We start from the raw sequence: 20,056 nt of genomic DNA on the forward strand, positions 1-20,056 counted from the left end.
GATATTTTCCCTGATGCTTTTTACAATGAACTCATTTAGATTTACAATTAACTCATAAATTCAGAAGTCAGTTTTTTAGACTTAAAACTTTATAAGATTAGTTTAAGGTTTCTTTTTCAATGTAAATGGTTTTAATTAAAATTCATTAAGACAATTTATGGATAATTAAGCAAGCTGCTGAGAAACTTTTTTATCATTTTCTTTAAGCATTAGATTAATATCTTAGTGAGTTAATAAAATATTCTAGGATAGGGAGACATTTGTGGTGAGATTGAAGAGAAAATCTACATTCCTGGGCCTTTCTTTATAGGTTAGTCAGGAGGTTTCTAAATTTGCAATTATATATTGTAATACTTACAACTTAAAATTATATATTTTAATGCCCCATTATAATTACTTAAGTGTTTATAAATCATAAATTTTCTCCCAAAGTGTTTTTATATTATTGTATATTTTCCCATACCATTGATAAGTAGTATGAAATATTTGGAGAGATTAAAGATAAGCTACATTTAATTTTGCAAACAAAATTTTTCATTAAAGAGATCCTTAATTCTCAATTTTAGTGCTTCAGTTTTATTTTTTTTAATTCAGAGAAGAGACTCTCAGACTGATTTTTATGATGTGAGTAAGGAAAATTAGAAGTTATGTAGGGAGGATAAAAATCTGAATCATAGCTAATAAGCAAGGTTTAACTAAATACTTTTTATATAGTTAGCAAAAATAATTCTTCTAAAGATGCTGGTTAAGGGGGTTTATTGCTTACCCAGAAGATTTGACCTGTGAATTGACTTATTCTTCTCCAAGGCACTTGAGAGAAAAGACAACGATAGCAGTTACATCTAGAGGCTATTATGGATTGGAGGATGAGAAGGGAACTGCATGTACTTCAACAAGGCGTCGGTCAACATCTCGAAGTTTGGCAGGCTTGACAAGTGGAGTTTTTGAATCTATAATGGTTCAAGTTTTGAGACAGGAAGAACAGCTGAGAGCAAAAGAAGAAAAAAGGTAAATGTTAAAAAAAAAAGTTTCATGTTGTTCAGATTTTCAGCAACTACATTTCAAAGAGTAGCTTTGTAACTTTTGTGTGCCCATGACAAGTATCTGGGCCCTTTTTAGTAGTATTCCAAAATGCATTCTCACCGCAGTGTGAGTTAACACTAACACATAACAATGAAATTTGTTTAAAAATACAGTTTTAAATTTTAAACCAAAATACTTTGGAGCCATACAAAAATAATTTTTATGAGAAATTTCAGAATGCTTTCAAGATTTCTGGAAGTATTCTCAAATGAATTATAAATTTTAAATTAGAGAAATTTTATATAGATTGGTATAGCTTTATAACAAAATCACAGACCTTTAAAATTAGGAGAAATGAGTTCCCATCATGGCGCAGTGGTTAACGAATCCAACTAGGAACCATGAGGTTGCGGGTTTGATCCCTGGCCTTGCTCAGTGGGTCAAGGATCCAGCGCTGCCGTGAGCTGTGGTGTAGGTTGCAGATGGAGCTGGGATCCCACGTTGCTGTTGCTGCGGCGGCTACAGCTCAGATTAGACCCCTAGCCTGGGAACTTCCATATGCCACGGGAGCGGCCCTAGAAAAGGCAAAAAGACAATAAATAAATAAATAAATAAATAAAATAAAATTAGAAGAAACTCCAGAGATTATATAGTTCAAAATGACATATAAATTCACTTCTGCCAAGCCTTCTGTTGGTACTAATTTCCTGGATAATTTCACTTACTCTGGATTTGCCAGGAAAGAATGTTGTGCTCAATTAGTGTTACCTTCTAGGGTCTGAGAGCAAATTGATGATACTTCTATAATTTTTTTTATAACAAGTGACTAGGGCCCAGAGAGGTAAGTGATTACTCAAAAAGGAATGGTGATGTTTATAGTAAATCAAATTTCAGACTTAGGAATGATTGCTGATATAATCGGGAACAACTATTGCTACCCAAAGGCAATTTATAGTATATTGTTGCTCCTCTTACAGTAATAAATTTAGCTCACTTTGGTATTTGTAGGATTAAAATTCAGACTTATAATAGGAGTGGTTAATTGGAAACTCACTGTGAAATACTTTTTTTCCTTGTACTGACCCTCACAGAACTACTTTTGCTATAGGAAATGGGGTTTTATGGAAGGGAATAAAGATGAATCTGACAGTAGTATATGCTAGTTTGGAATAGAGAGAAATTGAAGAAAAGGAAAGCTTGTAGAAAAAGGCTGTAGTAGTCTAGACCTCCACTACTGATGACCAGAAATAGAGAGAAGGTCAGATTGCTCTGGGAACAATCAATAGGATTTAGTACCTTCCTTGATACAGAAGGGACAAAGGAAGAGACAAAGAGGAGACAGGAGGTAGTAGTAATAATAGCAATAAGAAGATTAAGAAGAATGGTTAACATTTATTAAGCATGACTATTTGTCAGTTTTAGATCTAAACACTTTATATGTATTCAGCATTTATCCTGAGGTATTAAGAGATGAAGTAGCTTGTCCAAAGCTGGGCAATTTTTAAGTGGTAAAGGGCATTTGTTTATAGAGTTTGTGCTCCTAAGCAGTATGCTCTCCTTGTGACTAAAAAATGATGGAATCAGCAAAGAAAATAGAAGAGCTGGAGTCCATGGTGTGGAGAAATATCTGTGAACTTCAGTTTTTAATAAATTTTTTGAGGTGGCGAGGGAAAGTATTTTGGCATTTAAGTAGGAATGGCTAATGGGAAACTTTCTTTTCTCTAATTTTACATATATCTATATGTGTCCTGTGCTTAACATCAAAAAAACATAGTTGAATAAGACATGAGGAAAATTCCTCCGTTAAATGTCCAGTGACTATGATAATTTAATATAAATTATACTTTCTGGGTATATTGTTAACCTTTTCTTTTTAAATTAGGAATATTCTAAGCATGGGGCAAAGAATAAATTAAATTATAAAGATGTAAGTACCCACTACTTAGCAATTTTTAAACAAATTAAGCATAGATATTATCACGATTTTGTGTATTTTTCCTCTGTCTGCAGAAGAAACCACTATCCTGACTTTATCATTACCATGCAGTTTATTATTGAATTTTCAGCACCCTTTTATATTCTGGATATAAATCCTTTGTTAGATATATGTTTACTGCAAAAATTTTCTTCTAGTCTTTGGCCTGCTTTTTCATTTTTAGTGTTTTTTGGTGAGATTTTAACTTTGAAGTTCATTTTTTTTAATGTTTTGTGCTTTTCGTGACCTAAGAAATCTTGGCTTACTCACGATTATGAAGATTTTCTCCATTTCTTCCCTAGAAATATCTAAGTTTTGTTTTTTATGGTTGGGTCTGTGATCCATTTGAAGTTTATTTTTGTGTGTAGTTGTTTGAGGTAAGGATGGAAGTTTATTCTTCTTCCATTTGGATAGCTAATTCAGGTACCATTGTTTGGTAAAGCTACTTTTTCATTACTAAATTACTTTTTCATCTTTGTTGAAAATTAATTGAACGTACATTTGTGAGTCTTTCTGGACTATCTTTTCTGTCCCAAATTTTTATCCATAGGTCTGTCCTTAAGCTAATACTATATTGACTTGATAACTATGGTTTTATGATAAGCCTTAAAATTTGGTTGTATGAGTCTTACAACTGTGTGTTTTGTTTTGGGGTGTTTTTGTTTTGTTTTGTTCAAAACTATTAGGCTGTACTAGCATCTTTGCATTTCAGTTTAATTTTAGAATTATATTGTAAATCTTGTTCCCCACCAAAAAATACCTGAGGGGATTTAGAGATTGCATGGACCTTATCACTCAATTTCTGGGTAATTGTTTTATTTTTCTGAGCAGTATTTTATAGTTTTCAATATATAGTTTTCCACATATTTCATGTTTTTATATAATTATAAATCATTTTTTAAAATTCAGTTATTTTTGTTGCTAATGTATAGAAATACAATTGATTTTAATATAGTCAGTTTTGTCTATTTCTGTCCTGAGTTCTGAAAGATTTTGCTTCAGATAGTTTGAAACTCTGCTGTTGGAGGCATACATATTTATAATTCTTAGGATTTTTTTGATGAAATGACTTCTTTCTTATGAGTGTCCCTTGTATTCCCTAATAATATTTCCTATTTTTTAATATTGCATTTTATAGCCACTGTTGACTTATTAGCTGTGCATCATTGTTTGAATTTTTTTTTCTTTTTTTCTTCCATATGCATCTGCAGCATATGGAAATTCCCAGGCCAGGAGTCAGAATCGGAGCTGCACCTACGCCATAGCTACAGCAACACCAGATCTCAGCCATGGCTACGAGCTACGCCACAGCTTATGGCAACACTGGATCCTTAACGCATTGAGTGAGGCCAGGGATCTAACCCGCATCCTCACAGAGACAACATTGGGTCTTCAGCCCACTGAGCCACAACAGAAACTGCCTGGTTTTTGTGTGTTTTTTTTTTTTTTTTTTTTACTGATTTCTCTAGGGTTTACAAGATGTGTTTACCATATCACAGTTAACTTTAAATGCTAAACTCCTTCACAGTGTGTACTTCCCCAACTTTTGTGCTTTTGTTGTTATACATTTTACTTCTACATGCATTATAAATCCTAATATAGTATTATTGTATGTGCTTTAACTGGTTGTCTTTTGAAGAGATTTAAGAATGAAACAGGGAAAGGATCTTTTTTTTTTTTTTTTTGTAAAGGGCTGCACTAGCAGCATGTGGAAGTTCCCAGGCTAGGGGTCAAATTGGAGCCACCACAAGCAACAGTGTATCCCCGATGCACTGAGTGAGGCCAGGTATTGAACCCACATCCTCATGGATACTAGTCAGATTCATTTCCGCTGTGCCACAATGGGAACTCCCAGGATCTTATATTTATCCATACATTTACCCTTTCCAATATTCTGCCTTCTTTTATATTAATCCCTGATCCTGTCTGGTGTCATTTTTCTACTGTATGAAGAATTCCATTAACATTTTTCATAATGTAGATGTGCCATTGATGAAATCTGAGCTTTTATTTTTTTGATATGAAAGTTTTTATGTCACCTTGCATCTGAAGGCCCTACAGATACCAAGAGCCGATTGTGTGTGTGTGTGTGTGTGTGTGTGTGTGTGTGTGTGTGAGAGAGAGAGAGAGAGATTGATGTTTGTCTTTTTTTTTCCTACAGGCACTTAATAACATGTTCTACCATATACTGTTTTTAAAGAGAAGTCAGCTGTCTTTTTTATTTTTGTTCCTCTATACATAATGTATCTTATTTCTCTAACTACTTATAATATTTCCTCTTTATTACTAGTTTTCAGCAATTTTATTGTAATGTGCCCCTTTGGTATAGGGTTGAGTTTATGTATGTGCTCATTATCTTACATAGGGTTCATTTTGCTTCTCTGATGTATAGGCTTTCAGAGTTCTTTCTGTGGTAAAGTTTTCAAGTTCGCTAATCTTTTTTTATGCTGTATCTAATCTAGGGAACTTTTAATTTCACAGATTGTATTTTTTCAACTCTAGAAGTTATGTTTTGTTCTTGTTTCTTTTGTCTTTTTTTTATTATTATTATTCTTTTGGCTACACCCAAAGCATACTGAAGTTCCCAGGCCAGGGATTGAATCCAAGCCACAGCTACAACCTACACCATAGCTCTGTCAATGCCAGATCCATAACCCATTGCACCAGACCAGGGATCGAAACTGTACCTCTGCAGTGACTCAAGCCCCTGAAGTTGGGTTCTTAAGTCACTGTGCTGTGGTGGGAACTGCTATGTTCATGTTTTAATGTCTTTATCTGCTGCCTTCATCATCTTTGTCTTTTCTAAATCTAGTGATGACTCTTCTGCTGGTTATAAGTTATACTTTTCAGCTTCTTGGCATGTTAAGTTATTTCTTTATTGGAAATTGGACATCGTGAATGTTACCTTGTTGAATATCTGGATTTTTACTAACATTTGTTTTTTATTTTTTGGATTGGGGTGGGTTTTTTCGTTTCTTGTTTTTTTGTCTTTTTGGGGTTCTACCTGTGGCATATGGAAGTTCCCAGGCTAGGGGTCCAATCTGAGCTATAGCTGTCAGCCTGTGTCACAGCAACACAAGATTTGAGCCACATCTGGGACCTACACCACAGCTTACGGCAAAGCTGGATCCTTAACCCATTGAACAGGGCCAGAGGTTGAACCTGCATCCTCATGGATACTAGTCAGGTTCATTTCTGCTGAGCCATCAGATGGGAACTCCCTTTTTACTTACCTTTTTTAAAGAGGCCTGGGCTGTGTTCTGGCAGAAAGTTAAGTTACTTGTGGATAAGTTTCATGATCCTTTCCAGTCCAGGTTTTATGTTCTGGGGTGGATCTAGAATAACCCACTTCAGCCCTACCACTAAGTTATAACCTCTCTGGGGTCTCCACTGACAGCCCTCAAGTGATGACTGAGGCCTCCCCATTCCAGCTGGTCTCCCTACTATATGTAAACTCTGATCTTAACAATCGTTTGGTCATTCTTGTGAAACTTTGTGGAGCTTTACTCTGCAGTCATAAACTAATACTCAACACAGTCTCAAAGGGACCCGCACTCTTTTCTTTTTTTTGCTCTTTTTAGGGCTCTACCTGTGGCATATGGAGTTTCCCAGGCTTTGGGTTGAATCAGAGCTGCAGCTGCGGCCTACGCCACAGTACAGCAACACCAGATCTGCACCAAGTCTGCAACACCACAGCTCATGGCAATGCCAGATCCTTAACCCACTAAGTGAAGCCGGGGATCAAACCTGTGTCCTCGTGGATACCCCATCAGATTAGTTTCCACTGAGCCATGAGGGGAACTCCCTGAAGTTCTTTTCTGCATAGCTTCCTTCTTTTTGGAATTATCTCACAGCTTCTAGGTGCCTTATTCTCCCCTAATGCTGATTTTCATTTTCTCTGCTCACTAGACTGTTTGGGTTTCCTCTCTCTGCATTCGTGGTCTGGAAATTAATGGCTTTTAGTTAGGAAGTCAGTAGATTGTAGTGATCACCCAATTTGTTTCACTTCTTGGGGATCATAGTCCTGCACTGTTTGATACTCAGTGTCTGAAACAAAATTGTTTCATGTATGTGATAAATTCATTTGAGTAATAAAAATCCAGGTTAAAAAATTGTTTCATGTATTTTGTTCAGTTTTGTAATTGTTTAAAGTGGGAGAGTAAGTTTGGTTCAGTTATTCCATATGACCTGAAAAAGGTGGTCACTTCTGGGCATTTTTTATGTATATGTTCATGTATAATATATAGCATTGTTTTGCATCTCTTAAACCTTTATATAAATGGAATCTTTCTCTTTCAAGTCAGCATTATGTAGCTCAGATTTAACTTTGTTGAATTATTTAATTCTCATTTATTTCAGGTGCTGTTACATAGTATTACATTATCTGACTGCATTACAGTTTATCCATTTTCCTGATAAGATGCATATTTTGGATTATTTCTAGTGTTTTGTTAGTATAGAATGCTACAGTAAACATTCTTGTATGTCGTCTTCTTTAAGGATGGAGATTACAGATGTGTTTGCATTCATTCTACTCTTCTTGTTTTTGTTTCTAATTTTTTTGTTTCTAATTTTTTTTTTCCTTTTTACCTTTTGACCCCCGTAACCCATTTCTCCCATCTTCCACCCTCCTCCTCTGGCAACCACCAATCTGTTCTCTTTATCTGTGAGCTTGGTTTTTAGTTTTTGTTTTTAGATTACACATATAAGAAAGATCATACGGTTTTATCATTCTCTGTCTGACTTTTTTCACTTAGCATAATGCCGTTAAAGTCCATCCATGTTGTCACAAATTGCAATATTTTCTTCTTTTTGTGGCTGAATAATATTCCATTGTGGATATATACCACAATTTCTTTATTGATTGATGGACACTTGTATAGTTTTCATATCTTGGCTGTTGTAAACAATGCTGTAGTAAACATAGGAGTGCATATATTTTTTTCAAGTTAGTGTTTTCATTTTCTTTAGATCAATGCCCAGAAGTAGAATTGCTGGATTAGATTGTACTTCTGTTTTTAATTTTTTGAGGAACCTCCATACTGTTTTCTGTAGTGGCTGCACCAGTTTACATTCCCACCAGAGTACTCAAGAGTTCACTTTTCTTCCTATGCTCACCAACACTGGTTATTTCTTGTCTTTTTGATAATGGTTATTCTGACAGGTGTGAGGTGATATCTCATTTTGATTTTGATTTGCATTTCCCTGATAATTAATGATGTTGAGCATCTTTTCATGTCTCTGTAGGCCATCCGTATGTCTTTGGAAAAATTTATGTTCAGATTTGTCCATTTTTTAATAGAATTGTTTATTGTTTTGCTATTGGATTGTATGAGTTCTTTATATGATTTGGATTTTAGCCTCTTATAAGATACATTATTTGCAAATATTTTTCCCAGCTCAGTGGATTGCATTTTCATTTTGTTGATGGCTTCCTTTGCTATATAGAACTGTGTGTGTGTGTGTGTGTGTGTGTGTGTGTGTGTGTGTGTGTGTGTGTGTGTGTGTGTCTTTTTAGGGCCGCACCTGTGGCATATGGAGATTCCCAGGCTAGGGATCCAATTGGAGCTATAGCCACCAGCCTTCACCAGAGCCACAGCAATGCAGGATCTGAGCTGTGTCTGCAATCTACACCACAGCTCATGGCAATGCCAGATCCTTAACCCACTGGATTGAACCCATGTCCTTATGGATTCTTGGATGCTAGTCGGGTTTGTTAACCACTGAGCCACGACGGGAACTCCTGTACAGAGCTTTTTAGTATGATGTAGTTCCACTTAGTAATTTTTGCTTTTGTTGCTTTTGCTTTTGTTGTCAGATTCCAGAAAAACTACCAAGAGCCATATCAAGGAGCTTACTGCCTATTTTTTCTTCTAGGAGTGTATCATTTCAGGTCTTACATTCAATTTCTTAATTTATTTGAGTTAATTTTTGTGTATGTTGTGAGATGGTGGTCAAGTGTCATTCTTTTGTAGCTAACACCATTTATTAAAGAGATTGTCCTTTCCCTGTTGTACATTCTTGGCTCTTGGCATAAATTTATTGACCATGTATTTATGGGTTTATCTCTGGGCTTTCTATTCCTTTCCATTGATCTTTGTCTGTTTTTATGCTAGTATCCTTCTGTTTTGATTACTTTGGCTTTGTAACATCATTTGTAGTCATGAAGCATGATGTCTCCAGCATTGTTTGGTCTTTAACCGCCTAGGTGTTTTACTCATTTTGATTCACTTATATATATTGATTCTTCTTTTAGTCTTATGGTCATGGCACGTTCTTCGGTGTTTTAGGAAATGTTGCCACACTGATATGTTCTTCCAAAGTTGTTGTGAGGAGGTCGTATTGATGAAGTAGTTACCATTATATTGGCTTTGTATCAAATGTCTAATAAATTATGGCAATAAAATGTCTTATATATCTTTAACTTAAAGAGTAAACAATATACCTACTCTCCTTACTAACATCACGTGACTATTCAAAGTTTTTAATTCCAGTCACTCTCCCTCAATCTTAAGTGCCGTTTTTGTCTAGTATTGTAGTTCCTTCTGGTTCTTAACAGCCACAGCTCAAGTTTTTGTTCAAGAGTCTCTCTTTTTTTCATGTTATACTTTCTTCTTAAGTGATCTCATCCATGCCCATACCACTTACATGCATAACACTCACAGATATATGTCTCTTGCCAAGACTTCTCTAAGATTTAGACTAATTGCCTACTAAATATGTTCTCTGACTATGTATTATTGACAGTATAATTGTCTCTTATCCATCAGGAAACATGCGGCACATTCATATTGAGATAATTGAAAAAGGGATTGTTCCCAAAGAGGTTGGAATATAGCTGAACATTGATATGAGCCATTAGCCAGGGCAAGCAGGGAGTAGTTAGTTACTAGTACCCAGGAGAGAGTTGGAAAGAAGAGACTATTGAGACGATACCTCCTGTTAATGAACACAGCCTTTTTTTTTTTTTTTTTTGAAAAGTCCATTCATAAAACTTATTCCACTTAATGAACTTAATACATGTGTTCTTAACAGTTGTATTGTTGATGAAATTTAATAAGACATTAAACAAAGCTAGCTGTCATCTCTTTATTTCCCTATGAATTATATTTACAGGATATGCATGTTATACAAATATCAAAAAACCTCAGTAAGAAGGATCCAAGGGAATAAATACTTTATCCTACTTTCCTATCTTTGTCTCATTCCTGCCAGGGCTCCCTTGACTAAACCCAAGGAAAGCTAGTGGGTGAGATTGCCTACTGACACAGATAAAGTATACTACAAAGGATAGAGCATAGATCTGGAGGCAAATAAAAGACTTTTTGTGTAGATACCTTCTTCACATTAATTACATCAAAAATTAATTATGAAAGCATAATATTTACCCCTAAAATTTGGTCTTACAGTAGTTCCTATCTTGGTGAATGGCACTATTATTAGATTATTTAAGTTAGAAACCTGGGATTCATCCCAGACATCTTCCTTTTCCTTATATGCAAATCAGATTCATCCTCAAATATTGACAACTTTATTTCCTAAATCTCTTTTGAATCTCTTGTTAATTTTGTTTCCTAAATCTCTTGAATCTGCTTCCCTTTACCTTCTCTTCTTTTGATTGGTTTAACAGTGTCCATGTTTGCCCTCATTCCCTTCTATTTTTCACATTAAAGCTAGGATGAACTTTTCCAAATGTAAATTTGATCATGCTACTTACTATTCCCATTACTTACCACCTCCCCAAAACAAAGCAACGCACATAAGAATTTTAATGGCTTCATATAATTTATAAAACTCTACTTTGAACATTTGGCCTCACCCTACCTCTCTAACCTCATCTTATACCTTTTATCCCCCCATATTCTTGCTATCTTTGCCACAATGCCTTTTCTTTTTTCCCTTCAGTGCTAAGAGAGCATTAACTTCATGTGCATCCAAATTTAGAGCTCACATAAAAACATATGTAAAATGTATCAAGAATAGTGAGACTTTCTCTTTTCTTTTAACCTTTGTATTCTAAATTTTCTAAAATAAACATGCTTTTCTTTTATAATTGAAAATATATTAAGTTTTAAAATTTATAAAGTGACACTTAACTGTTGGGACAGAGTTTTTAAAATGTCTCTTGAGGAGTTCCCGTCGTGGCGCAGTGGTTAACGAATCTGACTAGGAACCATGAGGTTGCGGGTTCAGTCCCTGCCCTTGCTCAGTGGGTTAACGATCCGGCGTTGCCGTGAGCTGTGGTGTAGGTTGCAGACGCGGCTCGGATCCCGCGTTGCTGTGGCTCTGGCGTAGGCCAGTGGCTACAGCTCCGATTCAACCCCTAGCCTGGGAACCTCCATATGCTGCAGGAGCGGCCCAAGAAATAGCAAAAAAAAAAAGACAAAAAAAAGACAAAAAAAATGTCTTTTGAGCCTATCCCAATATTTCTTTTTAGTCCTCAGAAGGAAAATGTGACATTTAGTCAACAATATTGGTATGATATATAGCAGTGCTAAACAAAGCCTCCCTCCCTATGTATAATTACCCTACCATCTATGATAATTTTATCAGTCTGTCAATTTTGTCAATCTAATATCCTATCAAGAGTTAGTCAGAGATTAGCTTAGAATATAAATACTTTAAAATTTGGTCTGGAAGGGTCTACAAAAACATCATAAAGAAATGTCAGATTGGAAGACAGGGAAGTTTGCAAAGATCATGTAATTACTGTATTTGTGCTTAAAACCTGGGCATAGGCTTCTCTTTTTTTGGTTTTTCCTTTTTTTGTGGGGTTTTTTTTTGGCACAAGAAGTAAGAAAATGAAGTTTCCCTTCTTTTAAGTAGGTTTAAACAACTTTTTATCAGAGATTCAGGTTGGCAGTAAGGTGAACAATTCTAGTCCATATTATCAGATGGTAGCACTTCAGTTAACGGCGAGCATCTGATAATTTTTAAGCAATCATCTGGGCAGACATAAGCCTAGAAGTAAATTATTTTAAGAGATATTTTAAACCCACCAGTTAGGCCTTTGATTTGTGATCTATTCCAGTTAAAGGAAGGGAGTCCTTACTCTGTATTTTAATTTTTTTTTACTGTAGATTCTCTCCTTTATTTTTTTTTATAAAGTAGGCCACAAAATCTGTAGGTTCTTAAATCAGATTGCAAAAATCCAAAATCGTGGCATTTCTCTATTTACTATCTTTATTTACTTGGATCCATTGGAAACCAAGGCAAAGGAGATGGTAGATGATAGTGTTGAACAGAGAGGAGTAAACATTGAGTAAGGCTTGGTTGTCTGGCCATCTTCAGATAGATGCTGTTAGGGCAGCAGCCAATCTTGGGCTGATTAGTATACAAAGAGATTTTGGTTTAGCAGACAGCAGCAGTACAAGTCAGATCTTTGAAAATTGAGTATAAGGGCTGGTTAATGTATAGCTGCTGAAATAGTCTTTAAGCTATTCATGACCACTGCATTTTGTTCATAATGGTGACCTTGAGCCATTAAGGAAATTTTATATACCTTGTTTATTAAGCAGGAATGTATATAATACATTTTAGATATTTTAAAAATAAAATTGTTAAAATTGAAAGTTAGCTCTCAAGTAAACTTTGGTTAATCTGGAATATGACATTATTAGGTAGAAGGTTCAATCATTAAAGTCTAGTCTAGATGTATTAAAAATATTGGGCCTCTTCACCATTCTAGTTGGGATTACCAAAAATAGTGTGCATGCTTTTGTATTCATTTTATATATGCCTGTAAACTTACTGGTATTTTAGTGATTTGGAAATTACTAGAGTTAAAGTAGTGTTTTCTACATTTTTGTGAATTAAAAGTTATGACTTATTAAATGATTGATTTTCAAATTCTTTGTCACATAAAATAACAGTGACTTCATGAAGTAGACATTCATTATTTGTGACCATTCAGCATTTTTGAACAGCTCCCCTACATTTTAGTAATTTCTTATAAGTCCTGACTTCCTAAAGTAGATGCCAGAAAATTTACTTATTTATTTATTTGTATATAATGGTTTTAATTTTTTTCCATTATATCTGGTTTACATTGTTCTGTCAGTTTTCTACTCTACAGCAAGGTGACCCAGTCACACATACACGTATACATTCTTTTTTCTCGCATTATCGTGCTCCATCGTTAGTGACCAGACATAGTTCCCAGTGCTATACAACAGGATCTCGTTGCTTATCCATTTCAAAGGCAATAGTTTGCATGTAATAACCCCAAATTCCCAGTCCATCCCACCCCCTCCCCCTCCCTCTAGGCAACCACAAGTCTGTTCTCCATGTCCATGATTTTCTTTTCTGTGGCAAGGTTCATTTGTGCCGTATATTAGATTCCAGACAGAAGTGAAATCATGTGGTATTTGTCTTTCTCTTTCTGACTCTTTTGTTCGTTTTTGTGGCCGAGTAGTATTCCATTGTGAATATGAACCACATCTTCTTAATCCAGTCATCTGTCGATGGACATTGGGTTGTTTCCATGTCTTTGCTATTGTGACTAGGGCTGCAGTGAACATGCATGTGTCTTTTTCAAGGAAAGTTTTGTCCAGATACATGTCCAAGAGTGGGATTGCTGGGTCATATGGTAGTTCTATGTATAGTTTTCTAAGGTACCTCCATACTGCTTTCCAAAGTGGTTGTACCAGTTTACATTCCCACCAACAGTGCAGGAGGGTCCCCTTTTCTCCACACCCTCTCCAGCATTTGTTATTTGTGGACTTATTAATGACGGCCATTCTGACTGGTGTGAGGTGGTACCTCATGGTAGTTTTGACTTGCATTTCTCTAGTAATCAGGGATGTTGAGGATTTTTTCATGTGCTGGTTGGCCATCTGTTTATCTTCTTTGGAGAAGTGTCTATTCAGATCTTTTGCCCATTTTTCATTTGGGCTGTTGACTTCCTTGCTTTTGAGTTGTATAAGTTGTTTGTATATTTTAGAGATTAAGCCCTTGTCAGTTGCATTGTTTGAAACTATTTTCTCCCATTCTGTAAGTTGTCCTTTTGGTTTTTTTATGGTTTCCTTTGCAGTGCAAAAGCTTGTCAGTTTGATTAGGTCCCATTGGTTTATTTTTGTTTTTGTTTCTATTGCCTTGGGAGACTGACCTGAGAAAACATTTGTAAGGTTGATATGAGAGGATGGTCTGCCTATGTTCTCTTCTAGGAGTTTGTTGGTGTCCTGTCTTACATTTAAGTCTTTCAGCCATTTTGAGTTTATTTTTGTGCATGGTGTGAGGGTGTGTTCCAGTTTCGTTGATTTACATGCAGCTGTCCAGTTTTCCCAGAACCACTTGCTGAAAAGACTGTCTGTTTCCCATTTTATGTTCTTGCTTCCTTTGCCAAAGATTAATTGACCATAGGTGTCTGGGTTTATTTCTGGGTTCTCTACTCTGTTCCATTGGTCTCTATGTCTGTTTTGGTACCCGTACCACACTGTCTTGATGATTGTGGCTTAGTAATATTGCCTGAAGTCTGGGAGAGTTGTGCCTCCTGCTTGGTTTGTGTTCCTCAGGATTGCTTTGGCAATTCTGGGTCTTTTGTGGTTCCATATAAATTTTTGGATTGTCTGTTCTAGTTCTGTCAAAAATGTCATGGGTAATTTGGTAGGAATTGCATTGACTCTGTAGCCTGCTTTGGGTGGTATGGGCATTTTTACAGTATTAATTTTTCCAACCCAGGGTCATGGACTCTTTCCATTTCTTTGAATCCTCTTTAAATTTTCTTGATGAATGTTTTATAGTTCTCAGTGAAGACTTATACTTTCACTTCCTTAGTCATGTTTATTCCTAGGTGTTTGATTTTTTTGGGGGTGCAGTTTTAAAAGGCATTTTATTTGTGTATTCCTTTCCTAATATTTCACTGTTAGTATACAGAAATGTGACTGATTTCTGAATGTTAATCTTATATCCTACTACTTCACTAAATTTGTTGATCAATTGGGCGTAGTTTTGGGGTTGAGTCCTTAGGGTTTCTGTGTATAGTATTGTGTCATCTGCATACAGTGACAATTTTACCTCTCCTCTTTACCTTTTCTTTTGTTTATCTGATTGCTTTGGCTAGGACTTCCAATACTATGTTGAATAAAAGTGGTAAGGGTGGGCATTCTTCTCTTGTTCCAGATATTAGTGGGAAGGTTTTCAGCTTTTCTCCATTGAGTATTATATTTGCTGTCAGTCAGAAAATTTATATTCTCACCCACTCACAACTAAAGTAGAGAAGTGTGACTATTCATACACTTCACACTTGAAATTGCTTGGAAGCAACATAAGGTGGCAGTCTTGGGCAGGCAAGTTTATCTTTTGGCAAAGGTATTGCTGGGAACTTCTGGTTGTCCAGATTCTTAGTGTCAGTACCAAGTAGTAGTGGCAGTCTAGTTTTTCCTAGTCTTCCTACTTATGAAGTTTGTCTCTGTAACCCTTAACAGAGCCTAATTACTTTTGTACTTTTACTAGCTAGAAGACATTCTTTTGATGGTTGCTAAATAAAAACTTGACTGTACACCTGAATCGTTGGTTTTTGGAGTTTACTGGTGGCTCAGCAGGTTAAGGATCCAGCGTTGCCACCACTGTGGCTCTGGTTATTGCTCTAGCTTGCGTTTGATCCCTGGCCTGGGAACCTCCACATGCCACAGGTGAGGTAAAAAAAAAAAAGTATGAATGGTTGGTTTTCCTGAAATGTAATATTTTGTATTATTTATTTTAGAAAATGTAAATTAGATGTTTTGCTTTCCTTTTGATGCCACCATTTTTCATGGCTATATTGTTTTGTTTTTTTGGTTAATGAGTTATTTTGGATTAAAGCTCCTAAATATGTTTCTTACTAAACTGTAAACTCATTAAGAATGTGGTCCATGATTCCACTTCTTTGTATTCTCACACTTGCTAAGCGTTCAGTAAAGTTTATAAAACTAGTGAAGTTTAGGATACTTTATTTATTATTTTGTCTTTTTAGGGCCACACCTGCAGCATATGGAAGTTTCTAGGCTAGGGGTCAAATTGGAGCTCTAGCTGCCAGCCTACGCCACAGCCACAGCAACTCCAGATCCAAGCCGCATCTGTGACCTACACCACAGCTCATAGCAACACTGGATCCTTAACCCACTGAATGAGGCCAGATAATGAACCTGGGTCCTCGTGGATACTGGTCAAATTTGTTTCCACTGAGCCATGACAGGAACTCCAAGTTAGGATACTTTAAAACATAATTTTCTCACGAGGCCCTCTGTACAGCACAGAGAACTGTGTGTGATCGGGTCACTTTGCTGTACAACAGAAATTGAAGAAACATTGTAAATAAACTATACTTTAATTTTTAAAAAACCCGTCATTTTCTTTTATAAAGCTCTTCATTCATTAGCAGTGTTCCAGCCAAATTATACATGATCAAAATAACCTTCCACACAGCTTCTGTTAGTATTTTACATAGTAGCAGATAAATGTTCTCCAAACCAATAATGAGCAACATCAAAAATGAGAGCTTGTCCAGCAAAAAAAAAATTTGGAACTCTTTTCTTCATTTGGTAGTGTTTGCTTTTTCTTTCAGTTTTATTGAGAAATGATTGACATACATCACTATTGGTTTGATTTATATATGTTGTGAAATGATTACCACAGTAGGCCTAATTAATATCCATTATCTCATATAGATATGATAAAAAGGAAAGAAAAAATTCTCCTTGTGGAGTTCCCTGTTGGCTTAGCGGTTAAGGATCCAGCATTGTCACTACTGTGACATCCCTGGCCCAGGAACTTACCCGTGCTGCAGGGACAGCCTGCTCCCCACAATCCCCCAAAAAAAGTTTAAAAAGAAAAAAAGGGCATTAAAAAACATTCTCCTTATGAGGAGAATTGTTAGGAGCTACTCTCTTAAGTTCCATACAACCTTTTTTTTTTTTTTCCCCAATAATGAATGTGGTTTTTATAACTATCTTCAGGCAGTCTTACAGTGCTTCTCCAGGACTGAAGGCTTAATTTTCTGAGCTAACCTTTCTATTTTTTTGGCTGTGCCCATGGTGTGGGGAAGTTCCAGGGCTAGGGATCCAACCCACACCACAGCAGTAACCAGAGCCACAGCAGTGACAATGCCAGATCCTTAACATGCCGAGTTACCAGGCAACTCTGAGCTAACGTTTTAGAATCGTCCAGTACTGTATCTGATTTTAGCGTAGTACTTGGGAACAAATTTTTAAATTGACAATAACTTTGAAAGCTGTTTTTTATCTGTCCCTGTGAGCAAAGTGTGGTTTGCTTCAGTATTTTGTAATAGTGTTTTTTAAATGTTTTAATTACATTTTTAAGTTTCTGACAAAGTTTTTTAAAATTAGCAGATTGTAGATATTAGCTCTAGAGCTCTTTGACATGCTCCCATTCCAGATATACCATACTGCTGAGAATTAGGACAGAGACTTCTAGTTCTATTTCTAAAGGACTAGTCTGTTATGCTAGCTTTCTGCTCCTTATGCCTCTTCAGTAGTCATGGTCTGAGGCTAGAATCCATCATTCTCCCCTGAAAGGTTTAATTTATAGGGATCAGAAGTGTAAGTAGCAGCTCTTGTGTAACTTCAGGCAGTGTCCACATTTGGCAACATCATGCCCCAAGTGTGTCATGGCTTTTCTAGGCACCTGATCCAAGAGAATGTGTGTATTACACAATTGCCCAATTTTCATCTTCTTCTAAGAGTAAGCCAGTTGGTGCTAACTTTGGCCTACCAAACTGTTTTTATTGCTGGCTCTTGTACAAATGCTCTGTGTAAACCTAAGGAAGTTATCTTACTGACTTTTTATGTCCTTATTTTCCCCATCTATGTTGAATAAATATTACCTGAAGTTACCATTATCTGTAACCTTTATTATAGACAAAGGTTGCTTACACTGTTTTAGGCAAAAACAAGTCCATAAAAGTGTCTTGGTCTACTCCAGATTCTCCTTTCATTATCTTCCCTGAGCACTAGTTGTTACTCTTTCACCTCTACAGAAAAAGAACATGACAAGGTTGACCAAAATCAGTTTCAATGCCAAGCATACTAATTGAATGCACTTTTTGATAGTTGATGTTCTAACAGATAGCTTTCTATACTAAACTTTGAAACAAACTTGGAGTTACATTTCAAGCTATGAGAAATAGCTTGAAAACCTTTTACTTAGTAAACAACAGACTATTGAAGAAATGATTACTCTTCTCAGTATATAATATATAGAGAAACTCGGTTTCATGGTAAGATACACAGTATTCATAAATCTAACATGGTAAGACACACAATACCCATAAATCTTTTTGTTTTTGACTCTTTAGTATCTCCTGGCTAATACTCTTTAGCTTTTGAAAAGTTGATTTAAATTTCTTTTTTTTTTTTTTTTAATTTCACAGGCTGTATAGTTTAAAAGTCACGTAGTACTGTTAAGGCTTCTAATGAAAGATAGCAGCTTACTCTAAACTCATCTTCAAATCCATGACTCAGAAACATCCACCTTTAACTTTTAGCTATTTTTTTCTAGTAATTATTTCTAGTAGTAAGTATGTATTTTTTTCTAAATACATGCTATATTGCTATTTCTTGATTTTTCAGTTTGGTGCTATCTGTTGACATCCATCTGTGGAAGATAAAGATTTATTTCTCTTTAAACTATCTCCAGGAGTTCCCATTGTGGTTTAGTGGTTAACAAATCCGACCAGGAACCATGAGGTTGCGGGTTCGATCCCTGGCCTTGCTCAGTGGGTTAAGAATCTGGCATTGCCGTGAACTATGGTGTAGGTTGCAGACACGGCTCGGATCCAGCATTGCTGTGGCTCTGGCGTAGGTCAGCAGCAGCAGCTCTGATTCAACCCCTAGCCTGGGAACCTCCATATGCTGCGGGAGCGGCCCAAGAAATGGCAAAAAGACCAAAAAAAAAAAAGAAAAAACAAAAAAAAAACCCTATCTCCACAGATTTGGAAGTTATATGCTCTATTTCTGTTGTTAGTTTTTATCTTTTATGCCTCATCTATCTTATGTATTATTGATTGGTAATTTGGTTCTATTTCATTTTTAGCCTTAAATGAGACATTATTGTTAGTGTTTTTTGTAATGTTTATTTACCCACATGATTCACTTTTAATTTGTTCTTTAGTCCTTTCATCTTAGAAATTCTTTCAGTGGTCTTTTTTTTTTTTTTTTAGGGCCTCAACTGCAGCATATGGAAGTTCCCAGGGGTCAAATCGGAGCTGTAGCTGCCGGCCTATGCCACAGCATGCAGGATCCAAGACGCATTTGAGACCTACACCACAGCTCACAGCAATGCCACATCCTTAACCCACTGAGTGAGGCCAAGGTTCCAACCCACGTCCTCATGGATACAAGTTGGGTCCGTTACCACTGAGCCATGATGGGAACTCTATTTTTCTTCCTGAAGCATATACTATAGAAGTATTTTCCCTGTATCTTTAAATTTTTATAATTTCTATTACAGTCCTCAAGTTCATTAATCTTTTCTTTAGTTATGTCTAATTTGCCCTAGTCCCCCACTCATTATATTTTCATCTCAGATGTAATTTTCATCTCTAAAAGTTTGATTTGGGTCTATTTTATATCTTCCATGTCTCCCACTTAACTTTTTGACTATGTGTATTACAGTTTCAGTAACTACTTTAATGGTGTTCCTTGCTAAATCTAACATTTGTTCCATTTCTGGGTCAATTTTGATTGATTGTTTTTATCTCCTTGGTATGGATCATATATTTCTTTGTAGAATGCTTCCTACTTTTGTCTTGGTGTGTACTGGATGTTTTCATATTCCTGCAAATCTTCTAGAGCTTTGTTTCTGGAATGCAGTTAATTACTTGGAAACTGTTTGATTATTTTGGATCTTTTATGATTTGTTACTTAGGTCCAAAGCGATGCTCAGTCTAGGGCTAATTGGTTTTTACTACCAGGGCAGGACCTTGTTGAATATTCTATCCAACATCCCATGAATTAGGAGTTTGTGTGTCTAGTGGGAATAAACACTTTATTTTCTAATCTTTGGGATGTTTTCCCCCTATCTAGTCTTGGGTTATTTCTGTGTATGCATTCACTAATCAGT

The 20,056-nt window shown here is 35.9% G+C and overlaps 1 protein-coding gene across 3 annotated transcripts in view; it reads left to right on the top strand.

Annotated features, from left to right (window-relative positions):
* Positions 1-20,056, top strand: part of KIAA2026 (KIAA2026 ortholog) — a 112,267-nt gene that overhangs the window by 34,855 nt on the left and 57,356 nt on the right. For 2 of the 3 annotated variants that reach the window (XM_047767668.1, XM_047767669.1), the window contains exon 2: positions 808-1,008. The exons of the other annotated variant lie outside the window; for it this stretch is intronic. In XM_047767668.1, coding sequence (XP_047623624.1) covers positions 808-1,008 — 201 coding nt within the window. The remainder of the gene's footprint in view (positions 1-807; positions 1,009-20,056) is intronic. 3 annotated transcript variants of the gene reach the window in all.

Source organism: Phacochoerus africanus, chromosome 2 (assembly GCF_016906955.1).
Source record: "Phacochoerus africanus isolate WHEZ1 chromosome 2, ROS_Pafr_v1, whole genome shotgun sequence".
Lineage (NCBI taxonomy): Eukaryota > Metazoa > Chordata > Mammalia > Artiodactyla > Suidae > Phacochoerus > Phacochoerus africanus.